At 40.8% G+C, this 15389-nt stretch overlaps 1 protein-coding gene across 7 annotated transcripts in view; it reads right to left on the reverse strand.

Moving 5' to 3' along the window:
* Window positions 1-860: 860 nt before the first annotated feature.
* AGAP1 (ArfGAP with GTPase domain, ankyrin repeat and PH domain 1) overlaps window positions 861-15389 on the reverse strand; it is a 593970-nt gene continuing 579441 nt past the window's right edge. For all 7 annotated transcript variants that reach the window (XM_073633654.1, XM_073633653.1, XM_073633655.1 and 4 more), the window contains 2 exons: window positions 11505-11760; window positions 861-6384 (listed from right to left, as the gene is read on the reverse strand). In XM_073633654.1, coding sequence (XP_073489755.1) covers window positions 6169-6384; window positions 11505-11760 — 472 coding nt within the window. In that variant the 3' untranslated portion in view covers window positions 861-6168. The remainder of the gene's footprint in view (window positions 6385-11504; window positions 11761-15389) is intronic.

Below are 15389 nucleotides of genomic sequence, written 5' to 3' on the forward strand. Positions count from 1 at the left end.
ACGTCCAATGGTTTTCAGAGCTTACAGAATGTTGATTAATTCATCCTCCTCCTCAATTGTCAGTGTCTGGGTCTGGCCATTGCCTGTCAGGCCTGAGCACTTCATCATGAGAAGAAGTTCCAGCCTCCTCCATACCTGGAAGCCCTGGGTTGTCTGCTTTGGCTCTGATGAAGCAATGAGGGACGAGATGATGAGTAAAGCTGGCCATAGACTGTTTGAATCTCGGCCAGTTCAGAGGGAACTGGCCAAGATTCTAACCATGTATGGGTAGGCTGAATGTACCCAAATTGATTGATCGATCAACTTGGGTACAACCAGCCTGTTGGATTTTACATGCGATTATTGCCAGCGACTGTGAACACAATGGCCCCCCAGGAGGGATTCCCCCATCAACACTGACTGTTGATGGGGGAATGGAGCGATTTTCTTTGCTGCACCCACTAGCTTATACCCTGACCCAATGGCCGGCTTTAGTATATTCGGTGAGAGTATAAGCTAGTAAGGGAAATCACATTGCCCTTAATAAGTATAGTATGTGTACAATCTCTTTCAAGTAATGGCATAGTTACCCACAATATGTCCTCTAAACAGACACTAACACTGTAGAATGACAGTTGGAATCTGAATGCTTAATCAGTTGCTATAGATTGTTTTTACTAAAGACACTTTTATAAATAAGGTCCCGGGCCATTTGTGCCAAAGGTAATGAAATGTACAAGCGATAGTGGATGTAATATAAAATAACAGACAGAACTTTAAATATTGGTATGTCACAAAGGGCTGTAATAAAAATCTCAGCCAATGTCTGTAAAGAAATGTTAATGTTAAATGTTCCGGTATTCCAAAAATCAATCAACACATTTTCTTTCTATTCAAATATTTTTTGTCCTTTTTTATTTTACATACATTTTGCATCCTCTAATAAGACACGATACAAAAGAATTCTGTATAACTTAGACAACATAATCAATAGACACCGAAAAAATAAAAACGAGAACTCCGTAAGATCCACCTTGGGAACAAAGGTGGTACAGAGTGGTGATCGGAAATAAGATACACACTACTCAACTGGGCAGGATCTGGCTCCACATCCAATCAGGACATAAAAAAATTAAATAAACGTGGCCCCGTCTAAAGTTCATGGGGTGGATGTTTTGAAGCTAGACCCTTTGCCATAGGAAGATGTAACACACCGTACGCATCTCCCAAGTCTTCTAAACGTCAGGACACACATTCCCTTTTACTGTAGTACTCACACACTCCATTCAGAAAACATTATCGCTCAGGCTCCATGGCGATAGGCATCTCTGTGCCACAATTTGGAAGCGCTGGTTAGACTGGAAAGGGCTGTAGGCAAACATTTGCTTGATAAATAAAGATGTAAGATAATTCTTTTCTTCTGTAGTGTAGAATTTCACCTTGCAGAACAAATCTGCAAATGTAAGAGTCCCATTCTGAGCCAGATACGCCATCATAATTGTCAATAGTGGAGATGTTTTTTGATGAGAAATTGGTAAGTCCTAGGATGCCATCAATTATATGGCTAGTTGGCCCCTCTCCTTCTTTAGACCGGTTTCTCTAGTTTATTGATCACTGATATGTCCTAGCATGCTTCGTCCAATATGTCCCTTCACTGTTCATGGGAATGGTCATTACTCTTGCAATGCCAGCTTCCAAGGTTGTGAATTTTTTTTTAAATCCCCCCAAACAAAAGTGCTAAGTACAGCTGAATAAAGCTGAAATACAGTGGGAAGGTGTGGAGGTTTGGGATTAGGCTGTGTAGTGTGATTAAATCCTTCCATTGATCCCTTTCTGCTTCGCATTCTGCACCCATTTCACTGGAGAACCCTAGACTGCAAAATTCAGTATATCACTTGCCTATTATTGATGTGCCATTAAACTATTTAGGGATTTTGTCAAATTTATATACCCAACAGATCATTTGTGATATTTTGGCAATGTATATTAGACTAAAGGATCTTACTCATTTGGCTCTTAAAAGTGAATCCGTTCCACTTTTCTCAAATGGCCCCTAAATTATATCTAAAGACAAAACGTTTTTATTTCAACTCTGGATAGGATAGGGGATGGTTAAAATTGCTATTAGTTTTCTTTTGCTATCTGTGTATCATTAGGAAGATTTCCCTTCACTTACTGCCCTGTAGGCTGAACAAGTGGGAAGGATATGAAGTGGGAGGATATCTTTCCAATGTGAGAGAAATCCCATATTAAGATAGGGAACATGTGTCCCTATTGGAAGATTTCCCCTCTATTCCTGTTTTGGTGGCAACTCAAAATTCCATATTTACCCTGGCTTTCATTCCTAGTGACATTGGTGATCAGGGCAATTAGAAAGAGTGCATCTCACTACTAGGGGCACAGACCACAATAAAAAAAACAGACAATTGTTCTAATCCCTCAACCACTCTGTCCAAATCCTAAAAGATATTAATTTAGTTATACTTTATTAAGTACCCCAGATGCCTGCAAGTCACCTCTGCTTAGTGGTTGAGTGTACCGAGGCCTCCAAAATCAATGGTACTACAGAATGCAACTACCAACCAACATTCCTGGTTGCTGTTTTAGGCCCTGACCCCTGCTTCTTGGATACCTCAAAATTAGCTAGTAAACCTACCCGTCACAATGATAGGCATACACTAAAGCATAACGCAGAAGGGTAAGGACCAGCACCAGTGACCAGGAAGCTTGGTCAGTAATTGCATTATAGAAAGAACCAGATCTTGGGGTCTCAGGAAACCCTTCCACGGAGCAGAAGCGGAAGAGCTGCCTTTTTGCGGCGAGTGCCATTTTAGATATTTTTCACCCCCGCAGATTGCTTGAGATTTTCTATTCAATTGCCTAAATATACGTAGTGTTACTTGTGTAGAATATATTTGAAAAAAAAATCAAAAATGAGAAAGAACGTAGTGTTAAAACAAAAGCACAAGTCAACATACAGTCCAACACTGAGATCTGCTACGGTTTAAAATCTACCAACTATAGGAAGCCAGTATAGGCACAATCTGCAGACTACACTATAATCAAATAATCTTTTCTTTTATAGGGGGCCTAAACTGCACATTAGAAGACATTTCACTAAGACAGTACAAGGAGCAATAAGGATGTCCAAATTAAATTAGTCCAAAAGAACCAATCTGAAATTCTAATAACTAATCTGAGTGTACAAAACTGAATTCTGATTAGTTGCTACTGGTGATTGTACGTACTTTGTACATCATCTAAATTGTAAACTCTAATAAGCAGGGCCCTCCGATTCCTCCTGTATTGAATTGTATTGTAACTGTACTGTCTGCCCTCATGTTGAAAGCGCTGTGCGAACATTTGGCGCTATATAAGCTCTGTATAATAATAATCATCATTGCTCTTCGAACTGCCCTACTGAACATGTCAGTCAGAAAGTACTGAAAACTGGTGGTTGATTGGCGAGTGCCTTTATTATCCCTCCCCAGTCCACTAGCGCAAAGTAGCTCAACCTTTTTAAGGCAGAGCTCCAAAAGACAGTATACAATCTGCCTGTTGTCAAAAGAATGGAAAAAATATCTGATAATTTGGGGTACCCATACTTTGTGCATTTTAAGCTTTAAAAAAGGATGAACAAATAAATTGCAGCCCATTAAGATCTGAAGAGCCAAAAGACATCTGGTAAAATGGCACATTCGTTGCTACTTGTATTCCTATTATTGTGTTGTTTAAGGAAATTATAAATCTTAAAGGATAACTAAACCCAAAAACTTAATATACTGCAGCCTACCAGTCATTTGATGTGGCGACTGCATTCGTTTTCATCTTATAGGGAAAAAACATTTTCAGCAAGTTCAGACATATTGTAGTCCAGCCTAGGTGGCATCCATGACTTCTGCCACAGATACGGTGGAAGAGTGAGTGTAGCCACCCAGGGACAGGAAGGGAGTTACCTGCAGGATTACCAGGTGACCATAAAGAAAACAAATGCAGCCACCTTATCTGAGGACTGGTAAACTACAAAATACATTTTTGTTTTTGGGTTTAGATATGCTTTAATTGTTCTTTTTCAACTTCAGTACTAAGTGGACACTGTAGGATTTTCTGCATTACATACACACAGTGAGAATATCCAATGTAACATATCTGAGATTAGGTACGCTTACTACAGTTATGAGGTTTGCCTGGACAAATCAATAACAGGAATAAACCTATAGCTATAAGTTTTGATGTTTTCTTTGCTGCCTGTACTAAGCCTTTAGAAATATCATACAATGAGTGCTGATCACATACTGTATTAGCAATGCACATTGAGCGCTCCATATAGGTGCTTACGTGCATGAGACCTAAATTAGCTTAAATGCTTTTAATAATACTGCTATAGAGTATAATTGCTGCCTTTTTTCAGAAACAATTATTATAGCTCTACAGCTGGCAGGTTACGTTCATTTGGAAATGGTCAAAGACAGCGGTAGTCAAAGACCTCACCTCCCATTTCTAAACTACATTTCCCATAATTCTATGTTCAGCATTGCAAATATGGCAGCCCTATATGCTCCATCCAGTATAGCATATTTATTGGCTTTTGATCTGCCAGTAAAAAAAAAAAAAAAGCAACAGACAAATGTTTGAAAGTCTATTCCAGGATTACATTCGTATTTCTATGTACTGAACAGTAAATTACACTGTTGCACTGAACTGTTATTTGATGTGTTTTATGAATGTCAAAACTAACATTTTTACTTGTGGATGTAAATGCCAAGCATGAGATTTCATAACCTTGCTTGCAAGGGATATGTACCAGTAATAAATAATTAATCAGGTCCATCCCTGGGCATATTTACATAACTCAGGTCAATGACATTTAAATGAGCATAGTGCATTTCCTCTACAGGGCCCTATGTCATGAAATGCTCTCTATATTAATCAGTCTATCCAGAAAAACTATAAAGCGCATGGTGAAGAGTGCCCTTTTTTGGGCTTTACCCACCAACAGTCACATTAAACAAATTCAATAAGACGGTGTTCTGTACAATACTATGTGCAGTGTGCATTGCACATGAATATACACAGCTCTGTACATGCATATACACCCAGCCCTTATCTTGATGCCCTGATCTTTAGAGCAGGCATTCTGTATACAGAGCTCTCCCTGAAAAAATATGTTCCCTCTCCCTTAGTGCAGTAACTAATCCTAATTAGTGTCTCTTATGTAAGCCTTTAAGGAAAAAAAAAATAAATGCACTCAACCATATAACCACCTCAATTATGATGATTTTTTTTTTATCTTTTGCATATCAGCTAGTTGAAATGACCCAGATGCACAGTTGTAGGGGGTGGGGGTGTGCGCATTACAAGAATGGAGCCAAGTGACAGTGGTGACTCAGGTGCCTGGCAATAGTTTCATAAAATAAATAATTTCTGTAAATTAAAAAAAAAAAAATATGTATATATTTATATATATAAAATCTCACAATGCATGATGCAGCAAACAGCTGGTTTAACCTCACCCTGAAAAATGCATTTACGGAATAAATTTTTTTGTTCCTATATTTTTTTGAGGGGTTACATTTAGAGGAACATACGCTTTAAAGCGCAACGAGATTATGACAAGGAATCTGAAGATGGGGCCTAGAATGTCTCTCCTAATATGATTCTTGTAAGAATATTGCAATCACATCCCTGTAATCAGCGGAGCGTGGAGAGAGCTTCCTCCTCAGCTAATATGCTCCCTTCTACATGATGAGTAATCATGTCCTATTAAACAGCGGTACAGGCTGAGGGAACTCAACTATACAAGTGTAATGAAGCCAGCATTCTCTGAGGACAGATTAGCTCCAAGTGATTTGACACATAGCATCATTGGAGCCTCAAACCTGACAAACTCAGTGCCTGCGTGTGATTTATGTGGAGCAGTGCTTGTCAGATGAGAGCAGAGCCTAAGTGTTCTGCTGGGGTAGAGGTGAAATGTGCATATAACTGACAGCTCTCTACCTCCTTTCCTTTTTATTTTTTTTTTTCTTCCTGCCTCCCAAAATGCCAGCGAAGGCTCAGTCTCTTCTCCCCCTTGTTCTGTGCACTCAGTGCTTTTACACCTCCCATGTCATTCCTGACTCCTCCCCTTGCGGTGCGAGGAGTGAGCGGTGCTCGAGTCTGTCTCCTTTCCGTATGATTTTTTTTGTTTTTTTAGATTAGGGTGGGCATGAGGCCTCCACCTCCCGCGTTGCTGTTGTTGTTGCGGTTGTTTTTTCGGGAGAGGTTTGGCGTGGCCATAAGCACAAACTGTTCATCAGGGCAGCCATATTGCAACAGGAGCTCTCGCACCTCGGGGGTGACAGCTTGCTTAGCGTACGCTAACGCTGTGTTCCCATGGAAGTCCCGTGCCATCACATCCACACCGTACTGGGGAAAAAAAAATATATATATTTAGTGCATTTATAAGCATAAAACTAGACCATAATGCAATGAACTATGAATGCACAATGTACGTGTCTTGTGATACAGAATGAAAGTGTTTTACCTGTTGTATACAAATATATACAGTACAGCCTGCATACTGCCCTGTTAAACTGGATAATTCTGCTTTAATTCGTATATCTTTGCTCACAGTGTTTAGCACAGTATTTTTATGCACACAGAGGAAGCCCCCTAAACTGGTGATGTTAAAGGCTGATTAACCTGTTACTGCCTGCATAAACGCCTGAAGAAACCTCTTGTGGATCTGGGTGGATGTCATATGACGTCCTCCCGGATTGGGCCACGCAGCAGTGTAATCGGTCCCGCTGCCGGTACCATGTTACTGGTATAACCAATCACAGCAGGTCACATGACAGTTTTATACATTGAATGGCTTCCTTTTAAGGCCCCTTTCACACGATCGGCCTGCTCAGATCTGCCTGTCCTTTTTTGAGGCGGATCCAAGAGAGCCACCCATTGACTTGTACGGGCAGGCGGACGTCAGTGGAGATGTGTCTGCTGACACCCACCTGCCATCCAATAAGATCTGCTCAAAACAGATGTATGGTGATACGTTCGCCATCTGTTCAGCAGATGGGATCAGATGAAAATGGACAGGATGTCCATTTTAATCCGATCTCCCCATAGAGAACAGCGGGGAGTCTGCACAGTGAGCAGAGACGGAACTATCATCCGCCTGCTCAGCGGGAATCAACGGAGCGATCCCCCACTGAGCGTGGATGCGCCCCGTGTGAAAAGGGCCTAAGCCATCCATTGTATACAACTGTGTTGCCAGCTGTAATTGGTCACAGTGATCACATGGTACAGACTGGGCCAATCACGACCCATCTGTGCCATGTGATCAGCTGTGGCCAATCACAGCTAATCACAACAAAACAAACTGAATGAATCGATTTCATTCAGTAAAATGCTTGCATATAGCAATGAAATTCATTGCTATATGTAAACATAATTTGTAAAGAAAAGAAAAAAAACAGTGATCAGTTCCCCAGAGTAGTACAATGCTACTATGGTAACATTATACTGCTCTGGACACAGTGGGGGTTATTTAGGAAAGGCAAATCAACTTTGCACTACAAGTGCACTTAAAATGCAGTTGCTGTAAATCTGAGGGGTGGATCTGAAATGAGGGGAAGCTCTGCTGATTTTATCACCCAATCATGTGTGAACTAAAATGCGTTTTTTATTTTCCTTACATGTCCCCCTCGAATCTACAGCAACTGCACTTCTCAGTGCACTTGTAGTGCAAAGTGGATTTGCCTTTCGTAAATAAACCTCAGTGTGTTAATAAAAAAAAAAAAAAAAAAAAAAAGTTTTATTTTTTTATTTCGTACTGTCACCAGTCAGTGTCACTGATCACCACCACACCCATTACATGTAGACGCTGTACTGCACTGGTGACAGTATGTAAAAATATTTTTAATTTCTTAATTTTCCAAAAATTTGTGACAAAAAATACCAACTCCAAAAACTTGCCATGCCACTTGCTAAATACCTTGGACTGTCTACTTTCTAAAAAGGGGCAATTTGAGGGATATTTATATTTATATACTGTCCTGCCGTTTTCAGGCCTCAAGAAATGAGATAGGATAGAACTGATCAATTTTCAGATGTGTTTGTGGACGCTATATCTTTCCTACAATATAAATAATATACACTGATCTGGGTTATTTTCACCAAAGAAATGTAACAGAATACATTTTGGCCTAAATTAATGAAGAATTTTTATTTACAAAATTTTATAACAGAAACAAAAGAAAAACTTTTGAAAAAATTTTTTAGCAAAAAATAAAAAAACCCGGCGGTGATTAAATTCCACCAAAAGAAAGCTCTATTTATATGAACAAAATTTTAAAAATTTGTTTGATTACAGCATTGCATGACAGCACAATTGTCATTCAAAGTGTGACAGTGTTGAAAGCCGAAAATTGGCCTAGGCAGGAAGGGGATAAAGAGAAGGGTGTAAAGTACCCAGTACTGAATTGGCTAAACAATTTACTTTAGATCTATCCTTTAGAACTATGTATCATAAGGTCCAACTTGTTTGAACATAAATTAAACAGACTGTTATAGTAGGCACTTACAGTACATAATTTTGGTAAATCAAACCACAGACATTACAATCTGACTGCACAATCTTTTTGCTCTACCTGCAAGGCCAGCTTTAGAGAACAATAGTGATCAGCTGGGGGCTCAAATAAACAGCCATCACCTAATGGGTTAGGTTTACTAAAACTGGAGTGTGCAAATTCTGGTGCAGCTGCGCATGGTAGCCAAACAGCTTTTAACTTCAGCTTATTCAGTTAAGCTTTGACAAAGAACCTGGAAGTCGATTGGTTTCACGCAGAGCTGCACCAGATTTAGCACTTTCCAGGTTTAGTAAATCAACCTCAGTGCCTTCATGCTTTTTAGCTTCTGTTTTTATAGCAACAAATCAGATGTCTCTTATAATTTTCCAACCTGTACTACAAATACTCTATAACATCCTGTGTCTGGTTGGTGACAATGGCCAACATAGGCGCCTAACTACCCAGCAGATTTGATACATGAGGCCTTGTAGATAGACATTATGGGCTTGAAAAATGCTTAGTAGCAGGGGATTACCATCCTTTAAGCCACAATAGTGGTACTCGGAAAAAAAAAATTCATATGATTGGATGTAGACGCTGTACGGCCAATGATTTTCCACCCGGTTCCCTCAATTTAGGCTCGGTTCACATCTATGTAGTTTGCGATTGGTGTGTGCTATAGTGCATTTTGTGGTACATTTTTGCACAAGCAATTTATGTGTTTTTATGCCTTTTTTTGGACAATTTGTTGTTGGGCAGGTTAAAAGATACAAAACGCAAATCACGGCAAAAACGCACTACATGCTTTTCTGCAGCTTCTTACGGAAAACAACAGAAACCTGAGAGAGGTGTGGGATGGTGGCGAGGTCCAACAAACCCCAAACTATTGTATGTGGAGAGAATAGGGGAGCTGTATTGAACATTGTGTCACCTTTATTTCCACCAAAAATCACAAGTCGGTAACAAAACACTTAAGATTTAGATCTCATGCCTGTACTAGACATTTAGAAAAGGTGACACATTTGATGAAACACAGCCCAGCTTAAAGACACATTTGACAAAATCAGAGGTATTCTAAACCTTCACTAGCTAGGGTCTGCAATGACTACCGAAAGGCCATGTGTCATAAATGGCCCCGTTGGAAATGGTCTAGTCATAAACCTTCTGCAAAACAGCTCAGGAACACATTTCTGTGATGCTAAAAATAAGATCAAGATAAGATAAATATAATAAAGGCCAAAAAGCACAGTATCCCAGCCAGTAAACTGGATAAAAGTAAATTTGCATAAAGTCATCAGCTGGAGCTTTTTAAAATACTCCAGCACACCTAACACCACACCCCTTGGACACTTTGTTTGGGTGAAATGACCTCTGTGACACCCTATCAAGGGACAAGAACAGATGGCTGCATTTGGCTGGTGTAGCTCATGTTTTTACCCGTTGGAACTGCTAAGGATACTGAAAAGTCATGTTAAGTGGACCAGTGACTCTCTTGCTCATCAGACTGGACTTTGGCAAGTGATCTAAGCTCTGCACTAAATCGAAGACCAGACAAACTCCACTTAAGTATTTCTCACGTTTGTAATATCTTTTCTGTAAATATTACCTGCACTATTTTTTCATTCATTAAAACAAACTGTAAAAAAATCTTTACGCTGAATCTCTGAATGCTCTAACTAGAAAATTAAGAACTGTGCCTCTGTGAAGAGATACCATAGTGTAAACCCTGTTACATTCCTGTGTGGGTGCGGCAACAAGTGATACCGATATTTTTAAATGTCAGAATTGCAACAGCTGATACTGTAAATGGTGTGTGTTTTCGTTAAACACATGGTAGCAGCTACTGCATGTGTGTGTGTAATGATGTTAACTTGGTATAACTTGCAGTGGTGCTCTAAGCTGAGACAAAGATATCTCCACCGGTTGCAGTGAAGGGAGCAGGTGCCTTTGAACCATTCAGGGGTGTGGAAGCATCAACAGAGAAAGGCAGGCACACCGCTCACCCCTGCCTGGCATGTTGCGCCCCGCATACTGTGGGCTTAATCAGAAACATGTTAGAGGGGCATGTCTGGAGACGCACTAAGGCCACACTCATTCATATATTCATGCACTGATTTGGAGAGTAAGGATGAGCTCAGGTGTGTTCGCACAGCCCACGTGCAGAGCCCGCCAGGAAGTCGGCACTGCGCTGATCACAGGCAGTGAGATATTTCCCGATCTCTGCAGCCACGCATCGGGACAATGTCTCACTGCCTGTGATTAGCGATCCGCAGTGCCGACTTCCTGGCAGGCTCTGCACGTGGGCTGTGTGAACACGCCTGAGCTCATCCCTATTGTTGAGCAGTGTTCCTTCTTTTCTCTGTTAATGCTCAGTTAACTTGCTACAGTGATGACCTCTCTCAGTCTGCTGGCGCTAAATTTCTGTCCTACAAGCTGAAATATCTCTGCACTGGGTAAGCCTGAGTGTTTAATTGTCATAGCCTGGTTGTCACACTAATGTGTTGGCTTCAATACTTTCAGTCACTGACCTGCAACAAGTATACAATTCAGGAATTCTTATTTTTGTTCAACTAACATGTGCTGCATGCTTGTTTGTGTCATTCTCTCCTAATTCCTCTGGCCCAGATTAGCAAATCAGAAGGGACCTCTGACTGATTTTCTCATCTTTACCGTTTCTATACACTATAAGACAAGGCTATTTCACCCTTACAGTCTGCCTGTTCAGACAGGTTTCCAAGATGAAGTGGGCTTTTTCATTCCAGGTATGGTCCCTTCTGTGTTGGGGTGCTGATGACCATCTTTTAGGGCAGTGATGGCATTCCAGATGTTTTGGAACTACATTTACCATGATGCTCAACTACACTGCAGAGTGCATGAGCATCATGGGAAATGTAGTTCCAAAACATCTGGGGTGCCAAGGTTCGCCATATCTGCTTTAGAGCAACACCTTAGAAACCTGTTTATTTCTGAACTCACCCATATAAGCAGCTGCACAAGTACCACGTTGCCCTTACGACAGGCTAGATGCAAGGATGTACGTCTGTCCCCTTCTCCACAGGTTTCATTCACTTCCTCGCGGGAGCCATGGGCAAGGAGCAGGATCACTGTCCGCAGGTCCTCCTCTGCTGTGGCTCGCAGTAATTGTTGTCCTAAGGGCAGGTCCCGGCAAGGCAGGGGAGCCAAAAACAACTTCTGTTCATATTTTGCACGAATCCAGCGTTCCTTCTCTTCCCTGATAACAGAAGACAACAGGAAGCAAACAAAATGTAGTTAGATCCAAGTACAGTGATGACACTACGCAGTCATATTACATGAAGCTTAAACAAATTTTTTTTGTTTTGAATAGGAGTAGGGAAGGGTTGGGTCTAGTAGAATTGAATTCTAAATTTTTTTGTTTCAAGGTTTGTTTGATTTTGTAATTATTAGTTGGGTCAAAACAATGTTCGTTTTCAACTGCAGCAATGAAAAATTAATTTTTTTCTTGAATGAATACATTTCTAACAGTGAATGGGGTTTTTGTTCTGGAAATACATTCATCGAAAATCAAATGTTAAAAGCACATGAAATTTTGAAGTACTTTTAAGCAACATTCATCAAGTCGTTGAATATACTGGGAATTATCAAACAAACGTTCATTTAAAAATCTACTAGTGCATGTCCAGGATTTGTTAAAAGAGCAGGAGGAGAGAAGAAATTTTCCAATGGGGACAAATGTTCAGGTGACAACTAAGATGCGGATTTCCCCTCTATAGTGAGATTTCCTATTTACTTCCAGTTGCGTCCCCAGGACAAGAAACGAAGGTAAGTCTTCCCAGTGAGATGCAGACAACAAAAAATATAACCTTAGAGGAGTTAAGCCGGGCATGGATGGATCAAATCTTGGCCGGTTCAGCAGGGAGCGGCCAAGATTTAATCCATCTATTGGCAGAGGCTGGTTGTACTAAAGTCGATCCATCCGATCCAGTACAACCGCCTGTCAGATTTTTCTTATGTGATCACTACTGGTGGCTATAGCTGCCAGCAGTAATCAGTTTGCCGGCATATCACAATAGCGCTGTGAGAGGGAATCCCCCCATAAACACTGACTGTGCTGATGGGGTGATCAAACAATTTTCTTTCCTTCCACCTGTGAAAGAAAATGGCATAATCTGTACTGCCTTATAACATATACAAAACAAAAAGGTTTTGGCTATACCAATATTTTAAAAGCCCAAAATTAAATGTGAAATACAATCAATATTTGTTACCCGATTCAGGCAATTTTCTGGAGTGATAGCCTCAGGTTGGGGAATGGCCCCCAAATATGCTAGGGGAGGGAGAGCAATCAACAGGCAAATTAAGGAAACTGCAGGGATTGTTATTGTTCCTGCCTTGATAAGCTGGTGAAATTCTCTCTGCTCCACCCTCTTTTCCTATTCACTAAAACAACTAGTAAACTCAGCAGAAGTGACCATACAAATGAATAAAATTCTCAGGCAAGAGCTTGCCTTAGCAGAGCCAAGTGTTATGCAGCAACCTGGTGGTACCAGTGTCTGAGAGCACTCAGATTGTGCCCCTTACACCGATCAGCCATAACTTTAGGACCACTGACAGGTAAAGTGAATAACTGATTATCTTGTTACAATGGCATCTGAAAGTCAGTGGGATTTATTAGGCAAGTAAATATGTTGTCCTTGAAGTTGATGTTTTGAAAGCAGAAAAAATGTGCATCGCAGTTTGCTGTGTATGGGACTGCATAGACGCAGACTGATCAGGGTGCCCATGCTGACCAGAGTCCACAGCTAAAAGGACATGTGAGCATTAGAAACGACCCACAGAGCAATAGAAGAAGGTGGCCTGGTCATGTCTTCTTTTAAATCATTTGGATGGCCTGGTGCTTGTGCGTCACTTACCTAGAAAAAAAAATAGGATGCAGTATGGAAGAAAAGGCAAGCCGTTGGAGGCAGCGTGATGCTTGGGCAACGCTCTACAAGGAAACCTAGGGTCCTATCATATATGTGAATGTTACTTGACATGTACGACTTACATAAACATTGTAGCTGACACTCCTTCATAGAAACCGTATTCCCTGATAAGAATCGCATCTTTCAGCAGAATAACACCCTGCCAGACTGCAGAAATAGTTCAAGAATGGTTTGAAGAACACAACAATGAGTTTAAGGTGTTCAGCTTGAACCCAAATTCTCCAGATCTCAATCCAATCCAGAATATGTGGGATGTGCTGGAAAAACAAGTCTGAGTCCTGCTAATAACTCCTTCGGCTGCTAATGGTGGTTAAAAGTGCCCCGATATTGGCCGAAAAGCACCGCTTAAACGACGGTAAAGTGCCGCCAAAACTAGAAGACTAAAGCGCCGACGCCATCACCGCCCCAGTGTGAAAGTAGCCTTACTGGTCCCTTCCTTTTCTGAATAGGACATAGAGAGCGTTTGCTACTGATTGCTCCTGTGATAACTGAGCATAGTAAACTGTGTGTTACTATGCTTCAGTTTATGAATGGACAGGAGCCTCTGTCTCCTGTCCATTCATCTTCAATGCTGAGAAAGGGATTAGGGAATCTGTGTCCTCAGTCCCTTTCTCTGTCTCAAAGGGGAGCTATCAGAAACCAACAGGGCCGATAAAGAAAATAAAAAATGCTAAAAATATAAAAAAATTAAATTGTAAAAAAATTCAAAAAACAAAAACAAAAAAACTACTGATACCACTCCCCCCTGCCCTACCAACACTGTCCACTGCCCCCCGAAAGCATTGTGAATTTTTTTAAAAACAAAATAAATTGTAAAAAAAATCAATACGTAAAAATAAAAAAACTACTGACACCATCTACTGCCACATACTCCCCCACCCCCTTCCCCAGAAGCACTGTGAAAAAATATTAAAAAATGTATTTAAAAAAAATTTCGCTGCGGGGGTGTGGTGGGCGCGAAGCGCTACCTCCTTGAAATGAGTTTTTGCAGGTTGGGATGTCTGATAGGAATTAGGCCTTCTTTTGGCTTCATAACCAGGAGGGTCAAGCATATTCTCCCAATCTGATCATAATTTTTTTTACGATTCCTAAAAACGATTCACCTCTATATTGTTTACTATATTGTCATATGTACATTGTACGGTTTTACACCACTGGTTACAACTACACAGACAGAATAAACTTTAAAGGAGTGGATTACTGCATATTTTAGCAATCAGTTGTGGGAAACCAAGATCCATGATTGTTAGCAGGAAAGTTTGGCTTCGCTCACGTAACTTAAAATCCCCCATAGCTGAAGCTTTTGTATTACATACGTTAAGATAGCACTGCTATTAACTGTCTTCAAGCTGCACATCTTCAAAGCTTTTTCCAACATCAGGCTCAGTCTTACATTTCAGAACTCCAATTCCTACCATGTTCCAGCAGTGGCGGTCTCCCTGTCACTATTTCTGCCTTCTACCATTCAATTACTCATTTCTCTTCTAACAGTAGTCGATGGGCTAATCCTTTTCTCTGTTATTAGTGGAGCTCCTGCTGAGAAGGGAAGGCCTCTATGTCAAGACCCCTGGCTGTGTTTACACTTCTGGAGGTAATCTAGTGTCAGGTTAGCTTTAATCTGCTTCTAATCCTTCTGTGTAAACAGTTTCTCCAGAGAGTAAATCTGGATTATCCTTACACGGTTTCCTGTACATGCAGAGCGACCCAGGAGCGACCCCACAACTTCCCTGGCAAGGAATCACAATGAGCTGTTAGCACATCACACGGGAGCGATGGATACATTACAGGCCGCTGCAGGTGGGAAGGCCTGTGGGACAATCCAATAAAGACCATCAAAGGATTTCAAGTGTGTTCTTTCAAACTTTTACCTAAGTGAGGTGAATGAGCTGCCAGTCTT

This window comes from Aquarana catesbeiana, linkage group LG06 (assembly GCF_042186555.1).
Source record: "Aquarana catesbeiana isolate 2022-GZ linkage group LG06, ASM4218655v1, whole genome shotgun sequence".
NCBI classification, from domain to species: domain Eukaryota; kingdom Metazoa; phylum Chordata; class Amphibia; order Anura; family Ranidae; genus Aquarana; species Aquarana catesbeiana.